The following is a 27052-nucleotide window of genomic DNA, read 5'->3' as shown; positions in this document are numbered from 1 at the left end:
GATGAAAGGTGTTACCTCTGTTATTTGCCCCCCCTCCCCCCAACCATTTGCCTGAGCTGAACATTTAACTCAACCCCCACCCTCCCCTGCCTCTCATTTCTGGTATTTGTTCCTGGTAGTTGAGAGCCATATAGCCTATTCAGTCCTTCAGGACAAGAGCCAAGCAAACCAGTAGTACGAGCTGTCCGTCCACAAGCCAGCGATTGGGTCCCACTCCCTACCTAACTTCTTCCCTCCTTGTATCAGTTTGGAGGCTGTGTGGTGCAGCTTCCAAAAGGCATGTAGATTGCCTCGCATCTGCTAGTAACTGGCCTCACATCCGCTAGTAACTGGCACACCACTCCAGCAGGTGTCATCAATACAGCAAGTCAAATTGCTACTATACCTCAAGATGGGACAGCTAGTATCAAACCCTCATTCTCTTCCATTCACACACTGCCTGTCCAGCACCCCTGCCACTCGTGTAACCGTGGTTATCTGGGACAGAGTGAACAGCTGCTCTTGTTTGAGAATTGACAGGTGATCGCATTTAGAAGGATTATCCTTCGAGGAAGAAGGATGCATGCTTGTAGGAGCGGAGTTGTACCTGACATAGTTATTATAAGATGTAGCTTATGGAAAGCTTTGAAAGAGATGTGTACATTCTTGGAAGAGGCTATGTTGGCATATGCTGACTTTATGACAGAAAATTGATTCTCATTTAGTCAACATTTAACACTCCTTGGTCTACAGAATGTCATAGTTTGAAATACACTGTTATGGGGCTTTATCCCTGGGCAATAGTGGAGAGCATTGAACGCCATTAGTTTATCTGCTTAGCTGCCAGAATGTTATACTGACACAGAAGTTTGATAGTTACTACGTTATTTTCACAGGTATGGAGATTGGAGGAAAGGTAGACAATTTGGCAGGTACAGTGCCATTTACAAATGGAATTAGCCGTCTGTCTAGTTGTCCTCTTCTACCCATTTACGTAGATAAAAATAAATGTCTAGCAGCGTGGAGAAAAACATGCATATATAGTTAGCAATCAGTAGATAACTGTAACCATTTAATCATGCCATTCCTGTTCTGGATCTGCACTTCCATGGGCTCAAAGACCCAGATGGAACAAACAGTGACTGTGAAAGTCTGTGTGTAGAATTTGCTTTCCCCAGATAATGCAGTTATCTTGTTTAGTAACCACTGACATGCACTGCTACTGCTGCTAACACAAGTAAAACTAAACAAACAAAAAAAAACATGCAAAGTACAATAATATTTTCTGCAAAGGAGTGCTTGCCTGCCTAATGTGGAAATAAGGCTGAACCAAAAGACTAACATTGCCCTGAGCTTTAAAAGCATTTGTGATCAGAAAGAAGTAAAGATGGTGGGGTGTGAGTGAGTGTGATTAACCGTGTACCATATGATGAACATGGACATTTATGGTAATTTCCTCATAATAGCCCATCCCACTTGTATCCCAGTGTGATTGGCTTTGCCCCGCCTTCCCATCCCCCAACTTGTCTATATGTATACCAACTTGCACAAAAATTTAACAAATGCGAGTTAACTAAATAAGAGTTCGCTATCTGTCAGAAGTTCAGATATGTAACCAATTGTTTGCACGCAGGGTATTGAGAAGTCTAGTTTTGCAGTGTGTGGAGACATAAAGATGTTAGTCTTATGAAGAATTTCCTGAAAAGTGGATCTCTTATGAACTGAATTCTTTTGTAAATTGTCAAGTAAGTTCACTGTGGAAGAAATATGGTTGGTAAGAATGGAATTTGCATGTTAAAATGAAGGGGAGTTTTACAAGAATTGATTTCACACTCCTTAAGGGAAGGGGGTAGTCAGGAGTTGAATTTGTGCTTTTTCTTTATTTCTTTTTTTTCTCACTACTGTTTGTTTTTGACCTGCTTTCTAGACTGTAGTTCTCCGGGCAATGTCAAATCCCAGGAATCCCAGCACACACCAATCGCGTTGCTTCCCGGAAATACGGGAATGGCCAGATCTTCCACTCCTTCCCACAATTCTGTGGGTGGACCGGTAGTCATGGCAGAGACTGCTGGTAGCCGAAAGATCCCCCCAAAGGTTGTCTTTGTGTTTTCTACGGAGATGGCCAACAGGTGAGTTGTAAACTAAACTGTTGCGTCCTTTGGAAGGAGATCAGAAATGTCTGTAGTGATGATTATTCTGTTTAACAATTCTTAATTTCCCTTCACTGGTATGGACGGCAGTAGTTACTGACTTTTATGTATTTTTTATATTTTTATTAATGAGAAATTATAACATTTTATCACATCAGATAATTGGATATATGTCTGGATGTTCTTCGTGTTTCACTGTTGCAGTCATCACACTTGGGTTATCTGCATGAAGGTAGCCCTCAGTCGGCCCGATTACCAGAGACTTAGTATTTCTGCGTCAGATGCTGTCGCTCCAAGACTGACGCCAGGTCATCAGGGGTATAAAAACAGGCAGCCGACGCCATTACATCAGTCTTTCTTGCCGAGGAGCCCGAAGCAGAAGCAGTTCGCAAGTGCCGGTCGGCCGCTACCTGAATTTTCGTTTACAAATGTAATAATCCTGAAGTCTTCTAAAGTGAAGTTCCCCGTTGGGGGTCCTTTTTTCTTGCTCTAACCGATGTCAGAAAAAGTTAACAATTGTCTTGCAGGAGGAAAGCAAATACCTCACAGAGATTTTCATTCTTACTGCGTCACCTGTTTAGGCCCTGACCACAGCGTCTCTTGCTGTCAGTTTTGTGCCTTATTTAACGCCCGAACCATTCATCGGTCTCTCTTTGTCAATAAATTCTTTCGCTCTCGATCTCCGTATTCTGAAATGGCTTCAGTAAGCCATCCGACTACCAATATTCCGAAAAAACATAAAGATAAAGACAGAGACAGACCTCTTATGTCCAAAACTGCCGACGACGCTTCTGTTAAGATAGTCACCAGTCCGCCGGTACTCAGTGAGGCGCTTTCGCAGCCCCTGATGCCCGCTTTAGTGGATTCGCAGGCCTCTACTGAGACCCATTCGGAGTCCGGTATGCCATGAGACTCTTATTCGACTATGGAACCTACGGATGTCTCTAGCTTGGATGGGTCCGGAGCTGCTGAGCAGGCACCGGCTTCTGAGGCAGTTATTTGCTCAACCGATGCTCGACTCAAACGGACAACTTCTTTTTTAACCAAAACTACCGAGTTTCTTGGGCCCAGAGTATGCACTACGCCTAGAAAACCGACCAAAGCGCATGCACCTGCTCCCATGCCACAAAAACAAATGCTTAGAATGGCTGAAGACCTTATTATGCTGATTAGGGGAAGTCAGCCTTTCCCTGGTAAGAGACAGTATCCAACCCCTTCACTGGTATGGAGTCCGATGACGCTAAAATTTCTGATTATGTAGACATGCCATTATCTGCTTATGAGGATCCAGATGCAGAGGAATCCATGCCCTCTGCCTCCAATCCCGAGGATTTTTCTTTTGGTGAAACCTTGCATACCTTATTTGAGCATTTCCACTGGGAATGCCAAGACTGTCTTCAGTCCAAAAAGAGGCTCAGGGAATTTCTAGAGATGCCTCAACACAGGCCCTTAGCAATACCCCCTGTCTTGGATGTTGTGGATGATGTTTTTATGGAATCCAGTCTTACTCCTGACACTTTACCTTCTGCCCCTAGGAAACCAGACAGGTAATACAGAGTACCTGACACTCACAAATTTCTTTTCAGTAATCCTACTGCTGACCCAGAGATCATTTCCCAGGGGCCTAAAGGTATCAAGGCTACTACTGCCAAGAATCCCACCCTTTTGGACAGGGATTCCAGAGCTTTGGACAGATGTGGTAAGAATGTATATACCTCTGCAACTCTTGCTATTAGGGCATTGAATTGTCAGTTTCACATGCTGAAGTACCAGCAACATATTATGGAACTTATTAAACAAAAAGAGGCAACATTTTCAGACTGTGCAGAAAATAAAGAATTGCAGGAGCTTATGCACTCTGCAAGACAAGTCAGCAAGCATACTTTGCAGTGTGGCTTTGACGCCCTAGAAGCATCTTGCTGTGCAGCTGTCACTGGCTCTGTACTGAGACGACATGCTTGGCTGAAGGAGCAGACCTTGCCAGACCATGTCAAATCAAAGTTATTATACGCTCCTTTGAATAAGGACTGTTTGTTTGGCACCAAAGCAGAAGAGGTTCTTAAAAAGATGGAAGAAAAAGCTAAGTCTATGCAGACTGTTAAAGAATTCTTACAAGTGCAACCCCCTAGATTCAGTAGGCATTGCCCTTCCAAACACTGGTCCTTTTCAGCCCCCTCCAGGCCGTCTCAAAACCGACTCAGGGGAAAGAGACCACTCAGACTACAGTCTCAGGGTATGCAGAGATCTAAGCAATGGAGTGCCCCCACCCTTAAAGCAGGGAGTGGTAAGCCACCTCCTTACGGAAAAAGCTCACAATGACTTCTTTACTCCACTCTCCAGCCCTACCCAATTGCTTGTGCCCCTAGGAGGAAAACTTGCCCTTCATGTAAAAAACTGGTTGTCCATCACTCAGGACCGGTGGGTCCTCAACATTGTATCCCAGGGGTACAAATTTTATTTCCATTCACTGCCAACCCCAAGCGGATACCCAGACCTTCCTCCAAACCAGTGAGCAGAGGCTCAAAACAAAGTACTTTCCCTACTCAATATCAGAGCTATCCAGCCGGTTCCAGTAGAACAGAGGGGTCAAGGATTCTACTCCAGACTCTTCCTGGTACCCAGGAAAGAGGGCTCTTGGCTCCCAATCCTGGATCTTTCCATTCTCAACACCTTCCTGGTGGTACCAAAATTTAAAATGCTTACCCTGCAACAGCTTCTTCCTATGCTAGCCAAGTATGCCTGGTTATTAGTCACCCCAGACTTAAAAGAAGCCTATCTGCATATCCCCATAAGGGAATCATGCAGGAAGTATCTACGTTTCAGGGCAGGGTCTATGCATTATCAGTTCTCTGCACTTCCCTTTGGCTTATGTATTGCACCCAGAGTATTCACAAAATGCCTGGCTCCAGCCATTGCATACTGCAGGCAGAGAAATATCCAAATTTACCCGTACTTGGACGACTACCTGATTCAGGCGGACAGTCAGGAATTGCTGCTGCAGCACCTGACATTTGTGAAAAACCTTCTCACTTCCTTGGGGTACACCATCAATGAAAATAAATTAAAACTGATACCCAGTCAAAAGATTGTATTCCTGGGAGCAAACTTGGACATAACTTCCCAGATGGCATTCTTCACCTCAGAAAAACAAATCCGTCTGACAGGCTACTTCAAACAAATGGCCACCAGAACCCAGGTATCTCCAAGAAAAATACTGCAACCCCTAGGGTTCATGGCCTCGTGTATACTGCTGATTCCATATGCAAGACTGCATATGAGAAAACTCCAGTGGTACTTAAAAAGTCTTTGGTGCCAACATTCTCAGGACCTGGAAACATTCATTCCTATCATATCCTGTCTAAGGACAGAGTTCCTCTGGTGGGCAGAAGCATGCTACCACAACAAGGGACTGCCAATTACTCAACCCCAACCCACCCAGAGCCTAACCACAGACTCAACAGATTATGCCTGGGGGGCACACATGGACAGAAAATGTATTCAGGGCCACTGGAGCCCAAGTCAAATTCATCTGCACATCAACCAAAAAGAGATGCTAGCTGTACAGAATGCTCTGACAGCTTTCAGATCCCTAATCTTTCCAGGACAACTGCTAATAAAAACAGACATCACCACAGTTATGTGGTACATCAACAAGCAGGGGGGAACCCATTCCTACCCACTCTGCAGGCTAGCCATGGCCCTGCGGAACATGGCCTTGGACATTTATGTCCATATGCAAGCTCAATTTCTGCCAGGCAAACAAAATGTACTGGCAGACGAACTCTGCTATACCCACACGAGTGCCAATTGAAGCACAGCACCTTCAACCTTCTGATTCAGAAATGGGGGACCCCAGAGGTGGATCTATTTGCCTCCCCTTACAACCACCAGCTCAGCAAATTCTGCACCAGAAATCCTCACAGCAGGGCCTGGAAATTGGATGTCCTATCTTTTCACTGGGTAAATCTCTCAATCTATGCCTTTCCCCCTCTGCCTCTCCTTTCAAGAGTATTACCCAAGGTAAAACAGGACAGACCAAGGATAATTCTCATTGCCCCGGACTGGCCACGACAGCACTGCTACCCACTCCTGTGCAGCCTGACATCGGTGCCACCCTGGTACCTACACCAGAATACAACCCTCCTCTCTCAGCAGGAGGGACAGATTCTGCATCCACAACTGCAAACCTTAAATCTTGCAGCCTGGCTTATTCCTTGAATTCTCCCCCAGCAACCTTAAACAGGTGCTGGAAGTCATTCTCGAAGCCAAAAACCCAGTACAAGAAAACCCTATGCTGATAAGTGGAAAAGGTTCTGCTCATGGATTCACTCTAAAGGAGAGGACACAACTCTACCCTCTCTGCCTCTTATCCTGGATTACCTAGCAGATCTACCCCACAAAGACATGTCCTTCTCCTCCATTAAGATACATGCCTCAGCCATTTCTGCTCATTACAACACTGAGCCACCTCTCTTCTCGCACCCCCCCCGATCAAACAGTTCCTGAGAGGGACAAACAACTTAAGGCCACCAAGGAGAGCACCCACCCCTGCTTGGGATGTTAACTTTGTACTGTAAAAGCTCACACTTCCCCCCCTTGGAACCTGCTGCATCAGCAGAGTTAAAATTCCTCTCTTGGAAAACAGCCTTGCTTCTAGCCATCACTTCAGCTAGAAGAGTGTCTGAGCTACAAGCACTCATGGCTGTGGAACCCTTCATTATATTCCATGCTGACAAGGTTTCCCTCAGGACTAACCCTTCCTTTATGCCCAAAGTGGTGTCCAGTGTGGCTCTCAATCAGTCCATCCATTTGCCAACCTTCTTCCCTAATCCTCAACATAAAGGGGAAAGGATCATGCACTCCTTGGATGTGCACAGACAGCTCAGATTCTACCTTGATAGGACTAAGCCCTTCAGAAAATATGACCAGTTACTAGTCAGCTTTACAACAGGGGCAGAGGGCAAGGCCATTTCAAAACAAACCATTTCCAAATGGATAGCACACTGCATCCATTTCTGCTACAAGCACCATGGGAAACCAACCACTCAGGGGATCAAAACGCATTCCACTAGGGCAACATCTACCGCATTCCTCAGGGGAGTCCCTACCAGGGATATCCTGGAGTTCTGTACACACCTTCACCAAGCATTACCACATGCCTATCTTTTCCAAATCCAGGGCAGGATTTGCTACAGCAGTCCTGCAAGGCATACTAGCCAGCTCTAACTCTTCTTGACTGCCTCCACCCTTCTTCAGCTTTGGGAATCCACCCAAGTGTGATGACTGCAACAGTGAAATATGAAGAACATAGAACATTTGTGTACACTTACAATAAATGTAGATGTTCGAGTGTGTTCACTATTGCAGTCCTGGTTTCCCTCCCTCCAGCCCCCTGGTTTTCTCTCTCTCTCCTATCTATGGCTATTACTAACCCCTTCTGGGGTGTTTTTCCCCACCATAACCTAGCTCTCTATTTGGGGGGCTCCTGACATTTTGGGCAAGAAAATGTGATGTAATGGTGTCTGCTGCCTGTTTTTATACCCCAACGTCAGTCTTGGAGCGACAGCATCCGACGCAGAAAGTCTGTGGTGGTCAGGCCTACTGAGGTTTACCTGCAGGCGGATAACCCAAGTGTGATGACAGCAACAGTGAATACACTCAAACATCTGCATTTATGGTAAGTGTACATAACTGTACTTTGTTGACGTTTACAACTGATGCTAAGCTTACAGCACTGTATGGTAATCATTGGTGTAAGGAAGCAGAAATCAAATCGTATATTACCCAAAATGTCAGCTGCTCTGTGTAAAAAGCTGCTAAATAAAATAGCAATTTTACTGTTTATTGCAACGAGGCTAATGGTAAGAGAAAAAATCACATAATCTGTCTAAAATGCTTGGGTATAGTCACCACTGTTCTCAATGTTAAGATAGTCTGGTTTTACACACAGATGTGTGTGTGTCTGTGTGTGTATATATATATATATATATATATATATATATATATATATATATATATATATATATATATATATATATATATATATATATATATACACACAAAGGAAAGATTACTTAATTGTCTGTTCTCCTCTTGAAATTCTCTTGGGAGTTATTTGAATATTTAAAAAAATGAGTAATAAAAGTCCTGGTGAATTGTGATATTATTGAACAGATTTTTCTTTGAAAGGATTTTTAAATCTGCCAAAGTAGCCAGTTAGATTAGGATAAAGGTAACTTTGGTCGATACAAGCAGTGAAAATGTTTAACTCGTTTTAATTTATGTACATGTCAGGGATATGTTTATCAACCAGAGTAATAAAGAGTATAGATAACACAGCCCAAAGATTATAATTCAAAGTGGAAAAGGAATGATGATGAAGCGGGGGGGGGGGGGCAAGATACAAAGGAGAGAGAGGGATTTTGAATGCAGAATAACAACAAGCCTGCAGAATATTCTATTCTAAGAGCTAAGCCTACACAGAAATGGAGAAAGGAGATTTTTGCCAATGGGATTGACTGCAAGTAGGTGTATAGAAAGTAGGCAAGGGGGGTGTAGAATTTACTGGAGAAAATTGGCAAAGGAACCCCAAGGTATTAAGAGCAAATAACTAGAGAGGAAAAGATTAATAGAGTAAGATGAGGCCAAGAAATGTTTGGAAAGCAGATTAGAAACTGCCTTTCCTACCAGGGAATGATGCCAGAGCATAGGCAAAGAGAAAAAGGGTTAGGGGGAGCACTACATGACAGACCTGCTCTGGAAGGGTGTTTAGTTGAATGTAGAACAGAAGTTGCTGTTAAAAAAGAGGTTATTAGTGCATATAAAATATTGCATGATAAATTGTGAGTCAGTCAGAGGAGGTTAGAAAATATTGGGAAGAGACTGGAAAAGCAATTTACAAGGATAAAATGTGAGGACATATGTATGGCCCCCAAGTAGGTGACAGTCCAGAAGGGTTACGATTTTTGCTTGGAAGTGTTTGCATAGACTTGAAATAAATTTTCTTCAGGTAGATAGCAAATTTTGGAGGTGTGATGGGGAAGAAAGAGGTAATTGAGAACATGTTTTTTGGGACTGTAATGAATTGGTAGACCTTAAAAAATTTCCCTACAGACTACTCTGTCAGCAATATTGGGGGGGAGCAAATGGCTGTAACTAAAGAAAATTTTTTTTTTTTTGAGCTGGGCCAAATCATCTGAATTGCCTAGACATAGTAAGGCTTTATTAAGTTTAATTCTCTTGGCTGAATAAAAATCAGTTACTAGAAAATCAAAATCTAAACCAATTGCATTTTAAGTATTGAATATTATAAAGAGAGAGAAAAAATGGAAGAGGGGTCTTTAGAAAATAGAGTAAATGACATAGGAATAAATGGAATTTGCGGGAACAATGCAGTCAGAATAATCTGGGGAAGGTGTGAGGTTTAAGGGAAAGTCAAGAATTGGGCAATTTGTGTAATGTTGGACTGAAAGAGCTCTGTAAAGAAATAAAATGTATGCAGTGAATAATGTATGCAAGTAGAAATAATGTTAATGTGGTTTGTTTTCGTTTAATGTGTGTATGTGCCTGTATTTTAAGTCATAATTTAAAAAGGTGTTTAAACAAAACAAAAAAAATAACTTTGGTCAAGAAGTTTGTCCCATATTTGTCGAGTTGATATTACTAGGTTTGCGTAGGATTTTCTTCATACTTTTCCCATCCTTGTTGCCTGTAGACACTGGGATGATTTGGGTTCATATTACGTTATCGAAAAGCCGTTATATCAAACGTCTTTTCGTCGACCCGTAAAAGTCAAACTCTCATAATAGCGAAAACCCGAATGAGCGAATTCTTTCCCTGGGAAAGAAATTGCTAGCCCTACCACGAAATACACAGTACTTTAAACATAAAGTGGGGGGCTCCCCCCCTTACTAAATATACCAACTCAGAGATCGCACTACAGTGGGGAAAAGGGTAAACTCACAAGGATGGCCAAGCGTTTTCTTTCCTAGGGAAAGAATTCGCTCATTTAGGTGTTTGCTATAATGACAATTCGACTTTTGCAGGTCGATGAAAACCCGTTTGATGTAATGGCTTTTCGATAATGTAATATACACCTGACTATTTGGTTCTTTGGAAGAAAGACCAACATGCCCAAAAGGTTCATTTCAGTGGAGGTGGTGTCTGTGTCCAAGTTGTAAAGGTAATGACAATTACCCCCCCCCCCCCTTCCAGGAACTTTCCTTCGGGGATACCCTGCATAGAATGAAAGAGGTTTTCAGTTGTGAAACTAAGTATTTATATCAGACCCAGACCCACTACAGGGAACTGCTAAGCTTACCTTCACCAAGACTACTGGCTGTTCCTCCTGTACATATACTGGATGATGTCTTTGAAGGCATTGCTTTACACCCTGATTCTATACCTCTGTTCCTAGGAAGTCAGACAAGTTTTATAGAGTTATTGAAACCACACAAGAAAAAAAGTGAAATCCACCACAGAAGACCAGTAACCAGTACTCCTCCCAAACAAAATTTCTTTATTAGCACACCAAATCAATCCACTTAGCACCTCCGCTAAAACACAGCCTTTACAGAGTAAATTCACCTCCAAAATGAACTTATTTTATACAAAAAGAGCACAATCATCCAATTAATAAAACGGTTATTCAGTATCATAATCAATTAGCCTCTTAAAAAGATTTTCTCTTAAAAAATATACATTTTAAATAAAACTCTTCCATTTGCACTCCTTATTCATACCCTTTGGTGGGAGTGTATTATATTTCAATATAAAAATCGATTCTTTCTCAAAAAATATTTAATCGTATCTTCACCTAAAAAATCAGATTTAATTTGCTCTAAAACCGTCACTTGTATATCACTAAAATCTCCTTGATGCACCTTGTTAAAATGTTCTGCTATAGGACTAATTATTTTATTGTTTTTAACATCCCTAATGTGTTCCTTAATCCTCTCCCCTAAACTCCTTTTACTTTCTCCTATATAAAAACTTCCGCAGGGGCACGTAATAGCATAAATAATACCAACACTTTTACATGTGCGAAGACCTTGTACCTGAAACTTCTTCCCATTGATTGTATTGAAAGTTTCTACTACATGTTTACAAATAGTACAGTTTCCACAGGGTTTGGTACCTCTAATTCCCATTTCTTTTGTTCTGTTCTCCTGGGGTTTCCTAAAAATTCCATGTACCAAAAAATGTTGTAGGTTGCATCCTCTCTGATAAGAAAACCTTAATTTGACATCCTTTAGGGGGGCAACCTCCCTTCTAACTACATCCCAATAATCTTTTAACATTTTCTCCTGATTGAAAATAAAGTATATTTGGAGCCATAAAAAAGATTCTTTTCTGAAGCAAAGTCGTTAAATATTCTCCTGTTAGTATTGCCTCTTAAGGAGTCTACTATATTGTTTCTATTTTTCATTACTTTATTGTAGCTATCGTTCACTAAATTTTCATCATAACCCCTGTGTAGAAACATGGTTAATGCCTTTTTGGCTTCCACTTCACACTCTTGTGCATCACTACGTACGTAGTCTGCTGATTCTTAGTTTCACCATAGGGAATAGATGCCAGGATACGTTCAGGGTGACAACTAGAAGCGTGTAACATATAATTTGGTTGTTCAGACTTGCTGTATATCCTGATGTTCTTCGTGTTTCACTGTTGCAGTCCTCACATATGGGTTATCCGGCTCCCGGTAGCCCTCAGTCGGCCCGAATGCCAGAGTCCTTGGTGTATGATGTCGGCTGCCGCTGGTTGTAAAACTGATGCAACTACGTCAGGTATAAAGGGAGGCAGCCATCGCCATTTCCTCAGTCTTTCTTGCCGCAGAGCCCGAAGCAGATGCAATTCCCACTAGTGCCGGTCGGCCATTTACCTTTGTTTCATTTTCCGACTACCAAGTTGAAGACGCCTTCAGATAAGTACCCCGTTGGGGATCCTCTTTCCTTGCTTTAACGAATGTCAGATAAAGTTAATAACTGGTTTGCCTGTGGAAAACAGATTCCGCACCATGATTTCCATTCTTATTGCATAACTTGTTTGGGCCTTGAGCATGACATCCCTAACTGCGATCTCTGTGCTTCCTTTAATCCACGTACCATATGCTGTAGAGCTACGATTTTGTATAAGCATTTTGGAGTCTGGCCTAAGTTCGTCGGTATGGCATCTTCTGGTCTCCCAACTTTGGATCTTCCTAGGATCCTCACGAGTGGCAACTGAGCAGGAACATTTTCCATCGCATCACTCATCATTGGGGTACCCCACAAGTGAATCTTTTCTCCTCTCACACCAATCATCTCCTTCCAACCATCTGCCCCAGGGAGTTTCACAACAAAGCTTGGAGGGTGGATGCGTTGTCCTTCCCATGGACACATCTCTCAGTTTAGGCACTCCCTCCTCTGCCTCTTCTTCCCAGAGTGCTGCTAAAGATAATGGACAAAAAAACAAAGGCTATTCTGATTGGCCCAGGCAGCATTGGTGTATCCCCTCCTTCACAGCCTTACCCAAGCTCAACCTTGGCATCTTCCCCTGGTACCAGATCTGTTGGTTCAGGGAGGGGGAAAGTTCCTTCATCCTCCTCTTCAAACTCTGCATTTAACTGCCTGGCTAATACCTCAAATCTTTCCCAACAGGTGGTTAAAGTTCTTCAGGAGGCCTAGTACAAGAAAATCCTATGCAGATAAATGGAAGAGATTTTGCTCCTGGATGCTAGCTAAAGGAGAAGACTCTTCTATTCCTTCTCTTTCACTCATTCTTGACTACCTCGCAGGATTGCTTAATGGTGGACTTTCTTTTTCTTCAATCAAAATTCACGCATCAACAGTTTCGGCTCATTGTTCTTTTGAGCAACCCATTTTTTCTCACCCCTTGATGAAACAGTTCCTGAGGGGAGCTAGTAATCTTAGACCTCCCAGAAGAGCTCCTACTCCTGCTTAGGATCTTAATTTTGTCCTGGAAAAACTTATTCTGCCTCCCTTTGAACCAGCTGCCTCTGCAGATTTGAAGCTTCTATCCTGGAAGAGTGCTTTCCTTTTGGCTATTACTTCAGCTAGAAGAGTTTCTGAGCTGCAAGCCTTAATGGCCGTAGAACCTTTCATTATTTTTCACTCAGATCAGGTTTTTCTGAGAACCAATCCCTCCTTTATGCCTAAAGTAGTTTCCAGTTTAACCCTTAACCAGTCTATTCACCTGCCTACATTTTTCAACAATCCCCAAAATAAAGAGGAAAGGATTCTGCACTCTCTTGATGTGCATAGACAGCTGAAATTTTACTTAGGACTAAATCCTTTCGAAAATCTGAACAGTTGTTGGTTAGTTTTGCTCCTGTGGCTCAGGGTAAAGCTATTTCGAAACAAACTATCTCCAAATGGATTGCTCACTGTATTCACTTTTGTTACCTGCAGCATGGAAAGGTTCCCCCCCAGGGTATTAGGACCCATTCTACTAGAGCAAGCCTCTACCTCTGCAGCCTTTCTGAGAGGTGTGCCTACTAAGGACATTCTAGAAGCAGCTATTTGGTCTTTGGTTCATACTTTCACAAAGCATTACAATCTACCTTTGTTTTCTAAATCCAGGGCTGGTTTTGCCTTTGCTGTTTTGCAGGGCTTCCTTACCAACCCTTAATCTGTGATTCTTCCTCCTCCCTTTGTCTTCTTACTGGGCTTTGGGAAATCAACCCATATGTGAGGACTGCAACAGTGAAACACAAAGAATATAGTACAGTTTTGTGTACACTTACCATAAATGTAGATGTTCGATTGTATTCACTATTGCAGTCCTGGTTTCCCACCCTCCATTCCCCCTTTTTTCCTAAGGTACAGACTATGGATTTTTATATTTTGCATGCCATGTATCCAGGGTGCTACCATTCCTGGATTAGTCTTCTTTTGGGGGCTCCTGACAGTTAAAGCAAGAAAAACTGAGGAAATGACGTTGGCTGCCTCCCTTTATACCCGGCATACTTGCATCAGTTTTACAACCGTCGTCAGCCAACGTCATATACCAAGGACTCTAGTATTCGGGCCAACTGAGGGCTACCGGGAGCCGGATAAACCCATATGTGAGGACTGCAACAGTGAGTACACTCAAACATCTACATTTATGGTAAGTGTACACAATTGTACTGTCTTTATATTCCCACTTCCCAAACCTTCTAAAGAAATATCCAAATAATTTACTAATGTACCTTCTTGTAAACCATCATATCTCATACATCTATTTTCATTCAGATATTTAATAAACGATTGTACCTCATTTTGTCCCCTTTGCAAATAAATATGAGATCATCAATAAATCTAAAGTACTTCTTGACATATTTTTTATAGAAAAAACTTCTGTATATATATGAGTACTTTCTACTAGGGCCATAAAGAGATTAGCATACATGGGGGCAAAGGCCGCCCCCATGGCTGTTCCTTGCATTTGTTTGTATAGATTATTAACAAATTCGAAAAATGTTGTTGGCCAAACAAAAATAAATAAGTTCTTTAACATATTGTGTTCTGGGACCATTTCCCAGGAAATAAACTAAAGTCTCCATTCCAAATTTGTGTTGGATATTCGTATAGAGGCTAACTACATCTAACACTAAAAAGTACACATCCTTTTCCCATGTCACTTCTCTTAACTTTTCCAGAAAATCAGAAGAATCCTTAATGCATGAGGGCAACTTTGTTACTTCCTTTAAGTAAAAAATGTAAAAAACATCCTGAATTGTGAGTGAAATAACCACTTGCTGACACTATAGGACATCCCAGTGGATTCTCCATGTCCTTGTGTATCTTAGAGACACAAAAAATATTGCCATAGTACTATTTCTACTGGAAAATGTATTAGTGACATCAGAAACTGTAAAATAATTTAAACATACTCCTTTATGTAGTAAGCCTTCATACTGTCTCTTAGCCTGTTCGTAAACTGTCATATCCACTCTTTTATAGACCTGCTTATTATTAAGATGTTCCATGCACATTTTATAGTAATCATTAGACGTCATCACTACTAATTTCCCTCCCTTATCAGAGGGTTTAAATACTAACTGATCATTATTGCTCAATTGTTTTAATGACATCCATTCTCTTTTAGTCGTATTAAATACTTGAGTGCTTTTATAAAAGTCATACACTTCATTTTCAAGAACAAAATTGAATGCATGATAAAACCGTTGTATACTTTGGTTCTGAAATGGCGGTATAAATGTACTTTTGCACAAAACTTTTGTGGTATCTAAATTGCAATAAGCATTATTTCCATATCCGAGTCACACGATCATCACTTGAAGACATTATATCATCAGTTAACTGCTTTTGCTCAGCATCATTAGTGGCATTAAAGAAATCTAATGTGCTTTTTGTGTACTAATCTAAACAGATCTCATTTTAACTTGTACAGTCTGGGTAAAGCAGAGGGAATGAATCTTAAACCTCTGTTCAGTACTGACATCTCTAAATCATTAAAAAAAATTCAGACAAATTGACAACATATGTGTTATCAAAAAATACATTTTGTGGTACCTTATTGCTATGTCCATTTACTTCTCTTTGTGTGGGAACCATATCCCTGTTCCCTGTTGGTACCTTGCCCATGCCAAGAGTGTTTCTTGGTAATGTATTTCGGCCCTGTAGAGTCTGGAAATGTCTTTTGAAACTACTTGCCATTATTGGTTTTTGGTAATGCGGCCTACTGTTCGTCTTCAAAATCTCCCTCGTCCGTCGAAGACGTTGCACTCTCCCCTGAAAAAAAACTGAACAGTTGCAAAAGTAAGTATTTATATCAGACCCAGACCCACTACAGGGAACTGCTAAGCTTGCCTTCACCAAGACTACTGGCTGTTCCTCCTGTGCATATACTGGATGATGTATTTGGAGGCATTGCTTTACACCCTGATTCTATACCTCTGTTCCTAGGAAGCCAGACAAGTTTTATAGAGTTCTTGAATCTCACTAGCACCTCTTCAAAAACCCAAAAGATGAACCTTCTGTAGTGTCCAGTGAATCCACAAAGGGTGTACCTAAGGGGCTAGCAAGACATCCCCTGCCTAATGACAGGGAAAGCAGATTAGATAGATTTGGGAAGAAAGTTTTTACCTCTGCCTCCATGCCACTGAGAGGTTTGAATTATCAATTACATATGCTGAAGGACCTTGAATTTCTTCAAGACAAAATGCTAGCTAAGATCAACCCTATTGCAGGTAGAACCTTATCTAAGGAAATCCAGAAGATAGCTGGAGAATGTTTACAAGTTTCCAGACACTCCCTAAAATGTGGTTATCACACCTTGAATGGTTCTTCCATGTTCTGTCACCCACAGACATGCATGGCTCAGGACCCAGACCTTGTCAGATCAGGTCAAGGTTGAACTACTGGATGCCTGATTGGAGAAGGAATTCCTTTTTGGTCCTCCAGCTGAACAAGTTTTTGAGAAACTAGACAAAAAAAGAAAGCAAAGTCAAACTGTGAAAGAATTGCACCTGTCTCTAGTAGGAATTGCCCTTTTCCACCTAGACAAGACAAAGGGAGGCCTCCCCATGGCAAAAGACTAAGGCAGTGTAGGAGATGGTAAACGGAACCATCACACAGAGTGCAGGGCTTTAAAGAGCCAGCCAGCTCAGTGAACAGCAGTAACTATGTTCTACTTTCTTCCTAAACCAGTAGAGATCCATCACCAGAGACCAGTGGATTCCCAGCATTGTAGAGAAAGGGGTACTGTATTTCATTCAAAGAAACCTTCTTGGGCATTCTAAAGCCACCAAAAGAGAAGAAGGCCTCTTACTAACTATCATCAGGGAGCTACTTCACCAAGGATCCATCCATTCTGTCCTTCCCAGGACAAGACGCAAAAGTCTTCTACTAAAGGATACTTTTAGTTCCAACAAAAGAGGGTACCTGGAAGCCCATTTTGTATATCTCCAAAGCTAAATAGTTTCCTCAACATCCCAGAATTCAAAATGCATGCTCCCATTTGCAAAGTTACACATGAGAGAAGCTGCAGCAGTTTCTGAAAAATGTTCGAGTCCAACATTCCCAATCCCTGGAAACTTTACTGCCTCTCCTTACATGCCCAAAAAAGAGCTGCTATGGTGGAAGAACACCATATAGAGGAACACAGGAGCAAATTCCACTTTGCCAGTAGCAGGCTAGACCATCACCACAGATGGTTCAGACATAGCTTGGGGATCCCACTTAGGTTCCCTAAAAGTGCAGGGTATTTGGTCTCCGCAGCAGAGAAGGTTGCATGTAAATCAGGAAGAGTTACTAACAGTCTACCTGGCCATAAAAGCCTTTCAACAAAACTGAAACCCAGGGAACCTGCAGATCTGGATGGACAATACCACAGTGAGTCAGTAGGGCTAGGCAAAGCTACCCTTTGTTTGTGTGCAGCCTTTTTAGAAAAATTTGGGCACTGGCCCAGGAAATAGTGCTGACCCTCACAGCCTCTTATATTCCAGGACAGAGCAATACCCTGGCAGATTGTATAAGCATGGACATTCTAGAGCCTACAAATGGATGCTGGAGAGATGTTATCCTGGATTTAATCATACAGTGGGTAGACTGTTTTGGCTCTCACCACAACAAGCAACTACAGACGTTCTGCTCCAGAACAACAACATACTTGTATTGCTTGGAAAAAATTGCATTTTCCTTCTCATAGACAAACTGGTTCCTGTATACATTCCTGCCCTTACTCTTGATCCCCAAGGTAGTCCCAAAAGTCAGGGTGGACCGACCCAGCATGTTCTTTGTGACCAATCTTTTGGGCAAGACGGTACCGGTTCTTCTCCTCCTCCTGACGCTCAGCAAGGAAACATTCTGAACCCTGCGACAGAAGTAGATCTCAGCCAAGTCAAGGGAATGGTCTTCCATCCCCACCTAGCTACCCTCAAATTAATTACCTGGAGCATTGGGTTTTGACACCTAGGACTGCATCCTAGCTCAGATACATGTTTTCTATTGTAAAGGATGCCGAGTGTCAGAAAATCATACATGGAAAAATGGAAAAAAATTTCCTGTTGGTGTCACAGCAATAACACTAACTCTTCTCAGTCAGGCATTAGCTCAGTCTTGCAGTACTTTTCAAGAGTCTTTTTACAAGGACTTTCCTGTTCATGCTCACCTGGAAGACCACTTTCCTCATAGGTGTGACTTCGGCCAGAAGAGTTTGAGCTACAAGCCCTCATGTGTAAAGAACCTTCCACCGTCTTCCACAGGAACAGGGTCACCCTTAGAACAAACCCATCCTTTATGCCTAAGGTGGGAACAGAACTTTCTTTTGGGTGCTATTGTTCGTGATTTTATTTAAATCTTTTATGGATTACTAGTGGTTACTGCAAGATCCAAAATCTTTTACTCGGCACCTGGCAGGTTGTTTCCCTGCCACCAGCAACCCTGATCACCAGGGAGGAAGGACACGGATTGTTTGATGATTTAGCAGGATTCAACGCAGCGCTGTGCCTGGCGGAACGAACGACCAGTGCAGAGTTTTGTCCAGTTCACAGCGCGTATCAAGATTCGGACCAACCAAGAACAGTGATTGTAAATGTCAACAACAAGACACAAATGTTGCCAACACACTTTCCCAGCATCGGACATGATCAGGGCCAGATTTTAATGTTAACAAATATTCATCCAAAAGCACACAGCCACAACCAAATGTTAACATCGGGGCAAAGAGGAATAACACAACAAATGGACGATGAAATTAAAAAAGGTCCACGGAATGTTAAACAAGAAAAACACGAGCAAGGAATGACAAATAAGGCGTTTAAATGAAGATTTAGAACTCAAAATTTTTAAACTTTATTTAAACAAATGGACAATTAATACATTGCAAACTGGAGGTGAAGTATTTAACAAATATTGTGTTGAATGCAGACAGCAACTAGAAATGAAGTAGCTTAAAGAATATTTGATTAAGAACTCAAAAACTTCAGAAGTTGGAAATAGAAATGTTCAATTTATGTGTTAGAGAAAAAGAAGTCCCTATGACCAAGGATGCCAAATAGCTTAACAAATGTAATATTAAGTGAATTGTGACAATTAATATTGGCACCAATAGATAAGGGCTTGAAATGTTGAAAAAGGAACAGGAAGAATACTTAAATTAAATTGTTAAGAAAGCAAGAATGGAATGGGCTGACTTTAGGGTAACAATTGTCAAGGATGCTAAAAGTTATGGGAAACAAATATGCAGGGACAAGGTTATGAGGGAAAGGTCACAGTGAGGGGATTGCGGATAGAAAAGAGTATGAAAGATCAGAAGGAGAGGGAGACCATAGGAGGACAGAGGAAACAATGTTGTGGGGAAGAAATAAGAAAAACAAAATAGTTGAAAAAAGCAAGGGACAATGCTTTATGATGAGGAGGGAGTTTCCTAAGGAGGAGTGAACGGTTACACAGAAAGAAATTACAGAGCTAGGGATAATAATAGAGGACAGCAGGATTGTAGTTTTCTAAGACACCACCATAGAAAGAGGGGAACAGCATCACTACAAGGTTAACTAGTTTATATAACTAACTTAATTATAGAGCCCTCAAACACCATAATAGAAGATTTTTTTACATTTTTACGTAAGAAAACTTTTTTGTCCCTCAAGTATTTTAACTATTTTGAAACACAGGCAAAAATCTTAATGATTAAACAAGGCAAATAAAACAGCAAAAAATGTTATTTTGTCCCCCATTTTAACATCATAATCGCATACAATTAGTAATCTGAATCTTTTCACAAGGCACAAAGAAATGCAAAAACAATTAACAACACACATGATAAAAATAATAAAGTTAATGAAAGAAGATATATAAAAGCTTCCTAAAACATTAATAGATAAAGTTGAGGAGTCCTAAATAAATAACAAAGTTCGAGTTATGTCAACGATACAGAATTAAGTGAGAAGACATAGGACAAACAGGAACCATTAACAGAGGAAGGCGAAACATGACAATGAGATAGTGGGTCAGAGTGTCCAGATGATAAGAAGAACTATGGAAATGCTAAGATCAATAATATACATTGGACAAAGATGTACCAAGGTACTGATAAAGATTTGAGGATGCGCTAAGGGAAGTTTTAAACCAAAACACAATTTTGTTAGGAGCCATTAATGACAACATATATAATCACCTCATTGACCCACACCAATAACCCCAGCAGGTAAAAGAAATTCGAAACCCATAAAGGGCTACTATAGATAGAATAATATTAAATTGCAGTAGGCAAACTAATAAAGAACCTCTTGGGATCATTAAAGATGTAATATTAATAAAATGGTATGTATCCCCTAAAGGTTACATGAAAGTAATGTGGGAGTTGGTAAGGAGTATAAAAAGCAATTGACATGTTTGCCATTTGACATGTAACAGACTGGCAAAACATTCAATTTACATACCACAGATAAATGGTTTGATTGTATTCAAATGTGCTGGAAAAATTTTGGATTTGGGAATTTAATATTTGAATTATGTCGGTTGAATTTTGTGTGGAATTATGTGGCAATTTGTGTATAAAATGCCTCATTATTTAGTTAGAGAAAGGGGTGGCAATGGTCTAAACAATTGCAATTTATGCAAATATTGTGCAGTAGAGACATTAACATAAATTTTATAATAGTACACAATGGCTGAGCATTCACTATTTAGATGTAAATTGGATGGAAATAGGAATACCATGGAAGGGTTTTATGGAAAATTTTGGAGCAAATATTGAAAAATTCGGCAGTAAGGTATTTTTATCTAGACCAGAACCTAAATAAAACCGTTACAAAGGTTATTTTAAGCATAGACAGATGTAAAAAACAGAGTTTCTGTGCTTTTGAACAGCATTTAACAACTATTTCTTATTTCAAAGGAGTCAAAAAGAGAGAATTTTAGAATTGAAGAATTTGATAAAAAGAGGTGTCAAAGAAGAGAGAATGCTTATTTAGAAAGAAGCTTTTTCGAAGAAGATTTAATGAACAAAACTTATAGATGAAAATTAATAACAAATATAAAAAAAAGAAGAAAAGAAAAATATTAAGGCTCCTTGGGAAGGCGAACAAACAAAGAAAATAAAGGGTTTGTACAGTAAAAGCAAAATAACAACAACAGCACAAAGGAATTGTAATAGAAAGAAAGGGTGCTTGTAGGATAATCAATCAATAAATGAGATTCAATTATAAGAACAAATTTATCAATAAGAGGAATGACAGAATAAGTAGAAATAGGGAACAAAAGAAGACAAAAAATTACTTAAGCAAATCTTAGAAAAAAGGAAATGAAAGAAAAAGGAATTACTAGGAGGATGGGAGATGAAAGAAAGAGGCAAACAATACAGAGCCCAGGATATTACATGACTGCAAAAAGGATATTCATTAAGATCCCAGGATATTTTAACTGCAAAGCTAATTAAGGAGTAAAGGGGGAAGGACATGCAAGTTAAGGGTAGTCTATAGTGGTAATTAGACTATGGCGGAAAAAAGGACGATTAATGAACAGAGTTAACACTCACTTATGAAAAAGAGTGTGTAAAAACACAAAAATTCATGGTCTTCAAAAGCACAAAATGCAACTTTCACTAACAGGGGCAGGTTCATGTCAGCCCTGAAGGGGATTTTCGAACCACTTTGGAAGGCAAAAAGAGCATCTTTTTAAGTGAGACTAGAAGCAGCAAGATTCCCGGCCTCAATGGAGCCATGGCAAGGGCAGCATGTTATCAGAAATGCTAGAATAGCAGAAAATGAGAAATAAAAATAGAAAAAAATAAAAAAAAAAATAGAAATATCATAGGGTAATGAATAGAATAGTTAGTTATGCATTAAAGCAACACAAGGAGAAGATAAGATGACACACGAGGTTATAGAAATAATATCACATATATAAGTTAGAGAGATGCCAAAAATAGAGAGATTTAGAAAGAAAGTTTTAAGAAGAGTTAGCAATAGTCAAAGTTATTAACTCATCATAGAAACAATAGGTAGATTTACTTTTAGGTTGACAAAGACTGTGTATACACAATGTACTTAAAATATTTCAATATTTGTTTTACAAGTTTTTTAAGTTTCAAAAAACAACTAGGTTTGGAATTTAAAAACAATTAGGTTTTTGTGCAAGTGGCTGTACAGCATATATATGAATATTTTATTTTTAATTTTTGTTTTAATATGTATGTGTACAAGTTGCACAATGAAGTGCAATGTGAATAACATTATTAAAAGACATTAAGTAATATATTATAATGTAATTATATAGTAAAAAATAATGTAAATAGAACATCAAGGTGTGATACCTTTAAAAAAGTAATCCAAAGTAGTAATCCATATTAATTGAATGTTTGGGTAATTTGGTTGAACAAGGGTAATATAAAAGACCCACCACCCAAAGCAAAAAACTCCTGAAAAAAGAGGAGAGCCCCGCTTGAAACATATGCTATAGTGTTTTTCATTTTTTATCATTTTAAGTGTTAAACTAGGAGCTGTTTTTATTAAAAAATCTTTTCACCTGCACCTGGTTGATTCCCATCTTAAGGTTTTAGGATTACCAGTGGGTGTCTTTCAGTGCCTTGTTTCGGGAACAGAACTTAATTTAAACCAGGCTGTCCACCTGCCAGTCTTCTACCCAAATCCACAGAACAGGGCCGAGCAAGTCCAAGTCCTTCTTACCCTGAATGTGCACAGGCAGAACAGGTGCTATCTAGACAGGACAAAAGATCCCCAGTAGAATAGATCAATTGATGGTGGCTTTCACAGAGGATAAACAAGGCAAGCCTGTCTCAGAACAAACTGTTTCAGAATGAATTGGCTAACTGCATGTAGTTATGTTACTCACACATGGAAAGGATTTACCTGGGCATACTAAAGCCCACTCCACCATACATGGGCAACTACTACTGCTTTTCTCAAAGGAGTTCCCACCTAAGCCATCTTAGAGGCAGCCAAATGGAATTGTATGCCCACCTTTACAAAACACTATAACCTAGGCAATGCCTCCAGGGCTAGAACAGGTCACCCTCCTGCCATCCTTCAAAGTCTTATTTCTTACGGTTATACAGATGGCTCGCCACCCAATTTTTAGCATTGGGAATTGTACTGCAACATTGTCTGTGAAGAACATATTGCAGTTGTGTCCCACATACCTTAATTATAGATGTTCGAGTAGATCAGCATTGCAGTACATGCCTCCACCCTCCAGCCCCTCTGTCTGCTGACCACTTGTCCCTCCCTTGCTAGGTGTATGGGGTAGAGGAGTTTTTTTTTTCTGCAGATAGTCCTTTTATTTCCATCACCCTCTCTCCACCTCCTATGTTTTCTTTACTTCTTCTCACTTAAATTTAGACAACTGGGGAGATGGTGCTGTCCTCAGGCATCTGACTGCTAATTCAGTGCTTAGAAAGACCTGAAGATTTTGCCAGCGGACTCGCTTCTTATACTCTTAACATCCAGGCATCAGTCTTCAGACATTCATCAGTTAGGGATAATGTAAAGACTCTGGAAATTGGACTGGTCGAGGGGTCTTCCTGCCATGTAGAAGCCAAGAATCAGTACTGCAACACTGACCAACTTGTACATCTACAATTATGGTAAGTGAGACATAAGTGTATTTTCTTAGATGACTGCCACTTGTCTTTCTCTGTGAGGGAGGTTGGTATAATGGTTGAAGTGTTTACCTTACAGATACAAGGTGCAGGGTTTGATTCTCACATAGGGTAACTGTCTAGGCTTAAAATGGCCCACATGGGCAGTTAGCCTAGTAATAATCTGTGAACCTGTGGCTCAACATGTGTGTGTGTGTGTGTGTGTGTGTGTGTGTGTGTGTGTGTGTGTGTGTGTGTGTGTGTGTGTGTGTGTGTGAAATGTGAAGGAGGAAGAGAAGAATGTTTTAATGTTGCTGTTCACCTGGAAAATGTTTTATGCATCCTAGATCCACAGGACTCCGCCCCCCAAAAGAAAAGTTATTTTTCACCATCTCATGTACTTGTTTTAAGGGGCATGACTTTTTCAGCAGTTCTGCCCCCCCCCCCCCCACTATAATTTATGCAGATCTGTTCTAGTCATTACAGGAATGTGCTCATGTTTGCTGCACAAGTAAACATAAAGCTCAAGAGTGTTAAGTTTGTGTTTGTCACATACCAAAGCAGGTGTTGTCATTGGATTTACTTGCTCTTGCTTTATGACACACCTGTAGGCAGTGCAGGTGTGTGCCAGTTGTTGAATATTCCCCAAGATATTTTCTTCAAAGAACGCAACGTTATCTTTCTCACTGCAAGTTGAACACTCCCCTAGAAAAAAATTATTTATGCGCAAAAATATTCAAGGAACTTTGATTCCCCCGTTACTTACCGCTGCTTTAAATGTTCAGCACTAACAGTCTTGCTATTTTTACAAGTTTTAGCTGTCTGTTATGTAGAATCATCATTGTTTTCGCCTGCATGTTCTCACTTTACTTTTCATCTCGCCATTTACCAGTGGCAGCTGGTGACTTCAAATTAAAGGAGGGCTGCAGGAGACAGCTGAATGGGTGGGGCAATGGGAAGGGGTGTAGCCAACTAAAAAGGGGGTGGAACTATGCTCAAAACCACAACAACTGGTACTTTAATTAAATACGCTGCCCTGGGTGCCAAACAGTCATTACGAGTGTCCAATCAAGACAAAATGAAGTGTAGAAGAAAAAAATATTTCAATGCATTGGCTACACGACACGTTACTTAATATCCAGATGGAAACAAGTTGTGAGGCATGAAAAAATAAATTAGTTTTTAAATACATTACTGGAATGCCAGTCAAAATCAAGTATAAACAAACAAGCAGCACTCAACTCAAACCACTACTCCTTGCACTGCAGTTCTAATTATAATTTATATTCAGTTTTATAAAATTACCAAGTAACATGCTGAAAGTAGCAATCTCTGTGAATACCCCCACTTGTAAAAATGTTTCTTATCTAAAAAAGACCTGCTGCCTGACACAGCTATCTACTTGTTTCATGGGGAAGACATGATCAAAGTAAAAAATGAACAGCAAACAAGAAACAAGCTCAATATAAATTGCTTAAAGGATTCCTGCACAAGTTGTGGACCACACATGATAGATTGGCATTCTGTTTAGTTTACGGGTAAGCCTGCAAAGATGACTGCAAGTCTCCAACAAAATATGACTGCAAGTCTCCAACAAATGTAATGAGCTTCTGAAAATACTGTAATCCTGTCCTTTATTACAAATACTGTCATATGCATTTCAGTACCCAAGGCTTATACATTATCTAGTTATGTAAATATTCTCGGCATGGTAACAAGAAAAGGCTTTCAATGCTGGTAATTCTTTAACAGTATGCTTATTAAAGCTTACTTGCATCTTACAATCTCTGACAAGCTTACCTGATGGTCATTAAATTATTGCTATTTAAACAGAGCAACAGGGCACTGCGACAGCATGCATTTCCTGAATAATAAGCAGCATAAATCCACAATATAAAAATATGACAGAAAACCAGAACATTCTGCAAAATCAAGGACAGATGAAAAACTACGGTCGTACTTGTGGCCTACCTTTGATGGGGTAATACTCTGCACACTTACACTGCATAATTGCACACTTATACTGCATAACTGCTCCTTGCCTTCCTTGGACACATCCAGAGCCACTACAATGGGGAGTGGTGTGCAACAAGTATGTCACAATTTTAAATGTCTCTGGCTGACAGTGATGGCTCTGACACTCATACCTCTCAACTTCAGAGCAAGAAATCTGGACAAAGCCATACATAGAACTAGAAGTGGGACACAGGCCCAAAAACAAGGACAGTTTTTAAATATTGCTCTTATTAACTTAGATAATAGAACAGTAGTAGGTCTTGCATTAGTATGACTTTTGTGAAGGGTATGAAATCTGAAACTCAAATGTCTGTCATTATTTTTTAACTTCAATCTTTAATGACTTGCCACTAATTTGCCAGAAAACCACAATTTTACAGACCAAAACGTGATACAAAAATATAAAGTTGCCACACAATACAGCTGGGAACCTGTCAAAAAAGGGACACCTTTTTAATATCAACACTGTTAACTTGAGCAGCTAACAAAATAAGAGCATCTACATGCATTTCTGAAATAAAAGTAATTTATAACTCTGATCATTACAGTTATATAATTGTAAACCCTCCACATTTTCTTCCAAAATTGCCATTTTGAGGAGGGATTATTAGGGGAGAGCAACATTTTGAGCCAAAATTGAGGACAATGGAGAGGTTTGGATATTCCTAATTCTACAAAGCGATTTGCACATACCTCTCAACCTCTTAATGCAGGAAATCTGGACAAGGCCAAATATATTGGGGGAACATACAAACACTACTAAAAATTGCTCTTGTATAAACTTAAGACAGTTGATAGAATAATAGGTCTTGCATTAGCATGCATTTTTCTGAAGGTTATGTCTGAAACTCAGTGTCTGTCATTTAGTGACTTAATTCCTAAATGATTTGCTAGAAAACCACAAATTTTATGAGGAACAAACCAAAAATAAGAAGCAAATATCTATTCATTCCGCAAACATATGGACAACTGAGAGGTATAGTTCAACTGGGGCTGTCTGAGTTTGCTACCCCCCTCCTCACAAAATCATGGTCGAATGGAGCCTCCCCCCTGCAGCCATTCCAATGTCCCATTCCTTGGTTAATTTGCCCCATTTACCATAAACACTGTAATGTGCATACTGCTTTACTTCTGCGATGATTTAGATTTCATTTGAAAGTTTTATTTTGCATTTTACAGCACAAACCCTAATAGATATCTGTTAAACAAAGCAATGCAGTCTCACAATAAAAATAGACTTGGCATTAAAACGTCTCTGCCCTTGAAACTCACATGCATTGAAACCCACATTCTAAGAAAATGCATTTTGCCAGTGGCAGGTAAAGATTAACTCTGGGCTATTTTCAAAATTATAGGCC

At 40.2% G+C, this 27052-nt stretch overlaps 1 protein-coding gene across 4 annotated transcripts in view; it reads left to right on the top strand.

Annotated features, from left to right (window-relative positions):
- BCL9 (BCL9 transcription coactivator) overlaps positions 1-27052 on the top strand; it is a 1690791-nt gene that overhangs the window by 1495511 nt on the left and 168228 nt on the right. For all 4 annotated transcript variants that reach the window (XM_044072112.1, XM_044072109.1, XM_044072110.1 and 1 more), the window contains one exon: positions 1907-2108. In XM_044072112.1, coding sequence (XP_043928047.1) covers positions 1907-2108 — 202 coding nt within the window. The remainder of the gene's footprint in view (positions 1-1906; positions 2109-27052) is intronic.

The sequence above is a fragment of the Protopterus annectens genome, chromosome 5.part0, assembly GCF_019279795.1.
Source record: "Protopterus annectens isolate FY-2018-M chromosome 5.part0, PAN1.0, whole genome shotgun sequence".
Taxonomy (NCBI): domain Eukaryota; kingdom Metazoa; phylum Chordata; order Ceratodontiformes; family Protopteridae; genus Protopterus; species Protopterus annectens.
Note: the sequence above shows the minus strand (reverse complement) of the source record. Positions and strands in the feature narration are given on the sequence as shown.